The sequence below is a fragment of the Physeter macrocephalus genome, chromosome 19, assembly GCF_002837175.3.
Source record: "Physeter macrocephalus isolate SW-GA chromosome 19, ASM283717v5, whole genome shotgun sequence".
Classification (NCBI taxonomy): Eukaryota; Metazoa; Chordata; class Mammalia; order Artiodactyla; family Physeteridae; genus Physeter; species Physeter macrocephalus.
Window position 1 is genome coordinate 7274687 of NC_041232.1, and position 7493 is coordinate 7282179.

The 7493-nt window shown below is 48.9% G+C and overlaps 2 protein-coding genes across 4 annotated transcripts in view; one reads left to right on the forward strand and one right to left on the reverse strand.

Moving 5' to 3' along the window:
- The window catches only part of SRRD (SRR1 domain containing), a 30527-nt gene extending 28031 nt beyond the window's left edge, over window positions 1–2496 (reverse strand). Inside the window, exon 1 of the mRNA XM_024120943.3 lies at window positions 2301–2496. Within this exon, the coding sequence (XP_023976711.2) occupies window positions 2301–2479 (179 nt within the window). The 5' untranslated portion in view covers window positions 2480–2496. The remainder of the gene's footprint in view (window positions 1–2300) is intronic.
- The window catches only part of HPS4 (HPS4 biogenesis of lysosomal organelles complex 3 subunit 2), a 21086-nt gene continuing 16087 nt past the window's right edge, over window positions 2495–7493 (forward strand). For 2 of the 3 annotated variants that reach the window (XM_028480790.2, XM_055080647.1), the window contains exons 1-3: window positions 2495–2576; window positions 4074–4594; window positions 6709–6799. In XM_028480790.2, coding sequence (XP_028336591.1) covers window positions 4554–4594; window positions 6709–6799 — 132 coding nt within the window. In that variant the 5' untranslated portion in view covers window positions 2495–2576; window positions 4074–4553. Of the gene's footprint in view, window positions 2577–3333; window positions 3581–4073; window positions 4595–6708; window positions 6800–7493 lie in introns of all 3 variants that reach the window. The other variant, XM_055080646.1, reaches the window with a different exon arrangement.

The following is a 7493-nucleotide window of genomic DNA, read 5'->3' on the forward strand; positions in this document are numbered from 1 at the left end:
TGAATGGATAAAGAAACCGTGATTGATATATATATGTATGTATCACACACATACTATACGTGTATATATGTAGTGGAATATTATTCATCCATAAAAGAATGAAATCTTGCCATTTGTGACAACATGGATGGACCTTGAGGGCGTTATGCTAAGTGAAATAAGTCAGAGAAAGGCAAATACCGTATCTCACTTATATGAGGAATATAACAAACACACATGAAGCTCACAGATACAGAGAACAGACTGGTGGTTGCTAAGGGCGGCGGGGGGAGGGGGGTGGTGCCGTGAAACTGGTGAAGGGGGTCCCAAAGGTACAAACTTCTAGTTATAAAATAAATCAGTCATGGGGATGTAATGTACAGCACGGCGACTACAGTTAAAAATACTGTATGGTGTACTTGAAAGTTGCTAAGACAGATCTTAAGCTCTCATCACAAAAAAAAAAAAAAAATTGAAAGAAAAAAAAACTGAACTTGTTGGAATTTGAACCGACAAGCCAGAAGCCAGTGTTCAGGGGACTCAGAGAGGAGACAGAATTGAAGAGGCTGCCCTCAGGTTCTGCCCAGAGGGTAAAGGAGGGCTGTAATGTACAGGGAGTGCTTTGTAAACTGGTGTGTGCACAGGAGAACAGCGTGTAAAGTGCTGGGCTCTTCTCTACTCACGGCAATGGGGACTGCACCACAGCTGGGGCTACAGGGAGAAGCAAGGGGTTCCAGGGGATACTGAAGAAGCTGAGGAGGAATAACAGTGTCAGGACACCTCTTAAGAGATCTCCAAGCCCCGAGGCACACTCATTCTCACCGGCATCACCTGAGATCCTAGAAAAAGTCACCGATGCTTTTTTTTTTTTTCAGGCTCAGTCACCACTGACTCTAGGCCCTAATTCTGGGGGAGGGGAATACATAAAATTAGTCTCATTTCTCTCAGTTGTGAAGGTCCTTCAGCTGTTGATCCGGTCCGAAGAAGCACTAACAAAAGCTGTTATTTATTGAGCCCTTAAAGGACTGAAAATAAAGGCACAATGCTGAATAACAAAAGTAGGTAACATTTATTGAGTGCTTCCTGGGTGTCAGGCACCGTTCTAAGTGCTATTGATGGGGTTCAGGGCAGGCTGCCCCCCAATATGCCACTGTGGCATATTGATTATTTGGAATTATAGTTACTTGAGAAACATTCACTGCAAGAACACTCTGACCCTCCTTTGTTCCCCTGAAGGCAGGAAATAAAACTCCCATATGAAATGGTCCTCGTATACCAGGAGAGTAGAAGGCATCTTTATTGCCAGAGATAGATGAGTCAAGGCTAAGAACGCTTTATAAACACACTTTGTTACTTCATGAACTTGCTACCCTAAGTCCAAGCCCCTTTGTTTTCTAACAAATAATTGTTTCCTTGTCTGAAAGATATAAAAGGTGCCTGATTTGGCCACTTTTTTGGGTGCCATGTTATTATGGGACTCCTGCACATTCCTCATTAAATTTGTTTTTCCCTCCTGTTAACCTGTCTTGTGTCAATTTTCTTATTAGACCAGCCAAAAGAACCTAGAAGGGTAGAGGAAAACCTTTTCCTCCCCAACACTACGTAAGGTACACAGCAAGGCACGGAGCGATGATGGGGGGAGGGGTGGGATAAAGCAGAATAACGGCGAGTTTTTAAGCACAGGTTTTGAAGTTACCGAAGACATGGGTTTGAAACCTGGTTCCACACATTACCTATGTTTCTTTGAGACTGAGCGCCCTGCCAGAATCCTAGCGTGGCTGAGATGTGCATTCTGACAAAGTGTGCAGAGAGCTCAAGCCAGCGCCAGGCACTTAGCAGCTCCTCAATTAACGCGTGATGATAATCGTGAAGATGACAATCACGTGTGCAGATTGCAGCCATGGTGTGAGCAAAACCGCTAATAACCAACATTAACATAATATTAATACCAAACACTGGTACTGCGCTTACCACACGCCAGACACTGTTGGGGATGGTAAACCATTGACTAATTCACTGAATCCTCAAAACAAGCCTATGTAGGTACTATTTCCACGTCCATCTCACAGATGAGAAAACTGAGGCACAAAGATTACATACCTTGCCCAAGGTCACGCAGCTACAACTGCAGTAAGAGGAATGACAAACTTTATTGAGCGCTTACTATGCTCCAGTCCGTAATGAGCTCTTTACCTCCGTTAAATCCTACCATAACCCTTAAAGGGCTTGCAGTTATTCCCACTTTGCAGATGGCGAGACTGGGGCTTGGGGAGGTTTCCACGGGCGTGAAGATTCGGACCCAGGACCGAGCCCGTACTCACCTGGCTTCCTGGATGCGACGAAGCACGACTCCGCCGTCCACCTCGGGCTGGGCTCCCGGGGCCCGGGCCGCCGCCGCCGCCGCCGCCGCCGCCTCCCTACGCCGCGGACGCGTCGCCGCCGAGCGCCTTCTCCGACGAGACGCCGCCTGCCAGGCTTCCAGCGCCGCCGGCGCCTCCATTGGTCTCTGACGTCATCGGCGCGCGCCAGCTCCGCGGGAACTTTAGGGGGCGGTAAGCGCAGGTGGCGCGTGACCCTGGAGCCTCTCCGCCGCGCGCGTAGGTATCGGGCGGGAGTCGCTGGGACCTCCGGATCCCTAGTCCCGAACCTTGACCCCGGATCCCCGGGCTTCCTGGCTACTCCGGCGGGTGGGCGGCGCCCGGCGGCGCGGGGACACCAAAGGGCGGGACCCCGGCCGAGAGCGCCTTTTGGCGGCCCCTCCGCGCTGTGACCCGGCCCCGATTGATCCCCGCACCTTTGCCCACCAGTCCCAGCCCCCTGGAGCTGAGGCCACACACTTCCCACTGCTGCCGGCGGTTACCGATCGCTTCCTGGCCCATCGCAATCATTAGCGCCCCTTTTCCTGCTCTGCTGACACACTGAGGCCACTTCCTACACCATCACCCCCACCCCCGCCAGGCCTTTGCCGGCCACGTCTCGACTCCCCCGATCGTTACTGCCACTTCCCAGGCCAGAGCCTTCTCTGGCCACATCCCAACACCTGCCCTGTCCCCGCCGGACCATTACCGGCTTCTTCTGGACCTTTCAGAGATAAGCGAGTGGACCTTGGCAGTGTAGGGCCCAGTCCTATGGGAACAAGGGATGGGGGTTTCAGATTGCAGTCCTTGGTTCCACGGGCTTAGATGCCGCCTCCACAGGCATCCGAATATGAGTATGACTCTAGGGAGGCCCACCCCAAGATACCCAGAGCTGAGAAAAGACAGAGGTTTTACAGGCCATCCAAGATTCGGTGGTGTCCTTTCTAGGGACTTCCCTCTACCAGAGGAACTTAAAAAAACTCTCTTGTGTTCCCAGGAGGATGGCAGATGGTGAGCAAGCTTTTGAAACCATGTCGCTGGGGACATTAAGCTTGGAGAAAGTGACAGTAGGGATACAGTTTTTGAAGTGACCAAAGGGTTGACTTGTGGAAGGATGAGACCTTGTTTTGTTTTCCTGGAGAGTACGTGGAGGTTACTGCGAGGCCCATTTCGGCTTGGTGGAAGGATAAATTGAACACTGAGAACTGCCCATCTCTGGAGGGAGTAAGCAAGAGCCAGTCAAGGTAGTTTTTGAAGGAGAGTAAGGATTAGAGTGTGTGATGCCAGCGTCCCTTCTGAGCCTATAATTTCTTGATACTCTGAGTTCTCTTTCCTCTTGTGGGAGTTTGAAAGCCACTTGTTAAATTCTCTTTTTGTCTTTTGGAAACTTGCCCAGCTCTGGGATTCTACATGTTAAGATTAATTTTGGGCTGTCAAGGTGACAGTTCCTTAATTTGAGTTCCATTATTACTACACCAACCACCTTATTTGTATAGCTGTCCTTGACACCCAGAGCTTTTTCACACCGGTTATTTAATTCTATCTTCTGTGTGACATATCTCTTCACGTTAACTATGGGACTTACTCTGAAGTTTTGCTCCCCTCTCTTTTGGATTTTGAAACACACTTTTCAGCTTTCTGGAAAACTCTTTTGAAGCATCCCATATGCTTAACCCTGCTGGGTCACGTGCTCACTCATGGGATTCTGAAATAATCTATTCCTTGTGTTTATTTTAGGGTCAAGGGACTGATGTTTGAGCGGAAAGCTTCAAAACTTTTTAAAGAAACCTTCAGAATGGCTTTGAACCCGACAAGCTAGACATCGCTTCAGAGCACCGCCTTCAGCATGCATCTGCCCTGTCAGGCTTCCCTGGCAAAGGGGTCATTCTTTGAAGGGGTCGTTCTGCAGAGGGCCAGGGAGCCGATGCTCACGGAACCAGACTGGTGGATTTGACTTTCTGGTAGAATTCTCTTGCTTTATTGATTTCTCCCCAGAGCTCTGAGAGGCTGGAGGTATTGATGGGACCGAAGGGCCTGGAAGGAAGGGAAGCAGCACTTTCATGCTGAATGAAAACTAGACAAGTGACTGTTGGGAGACTGAAAACACCTAAACGTCCCACATCCGGATTCAGCGGAGGAACTGTCACTGCTGGGGAGAAAGAAGCCAGACTGGAAAAGAAAACCCAAATAAAGAGAATGAGGGCCACCGAAGAGTAAATGGCCACCTCCACCTCGACAGAGACGAAGTCAGCCTCCTGGTGAGTAGCAGGGCCTGCAGGGGTTTAGTTCCTGCGGGCTGCTGCATGGATGTTTTGGGTGAACTGAGAAGCCCCAGCCAGATTGTCTTGATTTTATTAAGAAAAAAAAAAAAATACCATTTTCCTCAGAGCAGCGAATCAAGGGCCATTTCTCTCCAAAGCTGATGTGTTGTAAGCACACGAGCCTCTTGCAGGATTTGACGAGTCCAGCATTGCTGGCAGAAGGTAGAAAGGAGAGCCGTGGCTGGATCCCGCAGCCGGCCTTGATAATACCGTGGGCACTGAGGGTGTTCACTTTTGAGAGACAAGAAGCTGTGGCGGTGCAGAATTACACCACGAGAAGAGGTTTGGCCAGACTGGCTCTTCGAGGGTATTACACAATGTCTGCCTGAAACTCAGTTCCCTTCTCAACCGCAAGTGGGTTAAGCCTGTCTTAATTTGGTTCAGCAAACATTTATCAAGGAGAGGAAAGTGAGAGGCATGGTTTCAATAGGATGAGCAGGATTTATGACTGATTATATGTGTGCAGTTCAAAATGACACTCAGGTTTTCTTTTGTGTGCCTGTAAGAGTGGGTCACTTTCACCCAGGGAACACAAGGAAACGGTAGAATGGGGCCCAGCAGTGGGGTTTCATTCATTCCTTCAATTATTCGTCTGTCTAGCTGGCTTCCAGTTTTAGTGACATATAGTTGACATACAGCACTGTAACTCACATAATCATGAAAAGATCACCACAAGTTTAGTGAACATCTATCATCTCATATAGATACAAAATAAAAGGAAAAATTTTTTCTTCCTTGTAACGAGAACTCAGGATTTACTCTTAAAAACTTTCATATATAACACACAGCAGTGTTAATTACATTTATCATGTTGTACATTACATCCCTAGTACTTATTTGTTTTATAACTGGAAGATTGTACCTTTTGACTACCTTTATCCAATCCCCCTTCCCCCACCTCCTGCCTCTGATGACTGCAAATCTGAACTCTTTTTCTCTGAGTTTGTTTCAAGTATAATTGACCTATAACACTGTGCCCAACATAGTGATTTGCTATTTCTATACATTACAATACGCTCACCACCTGGCAGTGGGGTTTCCGAGCTGGGCTTGAAACATTTTTGAGGCTCTTTGATCTGTCCATGCCCTGCAGCCAGCTGCATGTTGGGACCTAGAACTCGGGAAAGCGGATTGTGCTAGAAACAGAGTTAGTGCTTGTCATCAGGAAGATAAGGTGGGAGCCAGGGAGGGCGTAGATCAGGGGAGAAGAGTGCAGGTGACAGAGTAGTCACTGCTCTGGCCTGATGGGTGTGCTTTCGGAGACTGAGAGGTTAAAACCCAGGTCCAGCCTGGGTAGTTTGCTTTGCGGTCTTAAAGAAGTAATTGTAGTTACACCAGAGAGGAGACCCCGAGTCTTTAGGGAGGAGTGGAGGGTTATGGGTATTGAGGAGAGAGCTTCCTCTGCAGGGAGGGAATCAGAAGTTGGATGAGAGATCGTGTTAAAGGAGGGGTGTGGTGCCTCTCTGAGCTCTCAGATGCCCCCGCTTTTCCCGTTATAGACTCGCTGCCCTGTGGGCAAACCGCATATTTCCTGTTTCCCCTTCCTCGCGATGGCCCCCGGGGCTGGCAAACGCAGCGCACACCGCAGGCCCTCAGCAAATGTGTGTTAAATGAATTCCTGGTAGAAGGGCAATTTCCAGAGACCTCGTGCCCAGCAGTTATGAAGACAACTAAGACATCCCTAACTTACTTCATTATCAGAGCCTTAAAAGACACTTGACCAAACCACATGGTTATAGAGTTAAGGTTCAGTGTCTCAAACTAGAGGCATCATTGTGGATGCTTCTGTCTTTCCTTAGCTGCTCTTCTGTCTTTTGGGGCAGATGGTGTGACGGCTGGATAGAGGCGTATCTTTAGTTTGACTTGGCTGCACTTATGAAATGGTTTTATCTCTTTGTAGCTCTTGGGTTCCTTCTCCTCTGGGGCCACCAGAAGGCTTTTCAAATGCCGAATCATGAGCCCCTCTCCGGCTGGGCAAAAGGGAGCTGTGTTTTACAAGGCCCTGCTCACCGGATGGAAGGAAACACGGCTCCCTTCTGTTCTCTTGACAGGTGGAATTATTTTTTCCTTTATGATGGTTCCAAGGTGAAGGGAGAAGGAGATCTAACCAGAGCTGGCATCTGTTACTTTTTCCCCCCTCAGGTAAGCCACACAGCATTTTCTTGTTTGGTGGGGGTCCCACTGCCTCAAAGTGGTGACTTTTCAAAGGTCTAGGGAGGGTTACAGATGGACAGTTTTCTTTGCATAGTCCAGGCATTCGCCACTTCTACTCTCTTATTCTTAGTTGTATTATTTGTTGTTGTTCTGGCGTTGAAGCGCACGGGCAGCCCAGTACTTCCGCCTTCTCTAGCTCTGTTACCGGCATGATTTTCTGTCTGCCCCGCTGGATTAAGAACTTTTCTCCAAACGTCTACCAAAGGAAAGAGGAGAGAATCATCGGCCCTCACGTTCCCATCGCCAGCTTCAACAATAATCAACACTTGACCAATGTGATATGAGCTATCCTAACTCCTCCCCACTCTTTTCGTCCTGGAGTATTTTTTTAAAAAAATAAATGTATTTATCTTTGGCTGCGTTGGGTCTTCGTTGCTGCGCGTGGGCTTTCTCTAGTTGCGGCGAGTGGGGGCTGCTCTTCTTTGCGGTGCACGGGCTGCTCATTGCAGTGGCTTCTCTTGTTGTGGAGCACGGGCTTCAGTAGTTGTGGCTCACGGGCTCTAGAGCGTAGGCTCAGTAGTTGTGGCGCACGGGCTTAGTTGCTCCGCGGCACGTGGGATCTTCCTGGACCAGGGCTCGAACCCGTGTCCCCTGCATTGGCAGGCGGATTCTTAAGCACTGC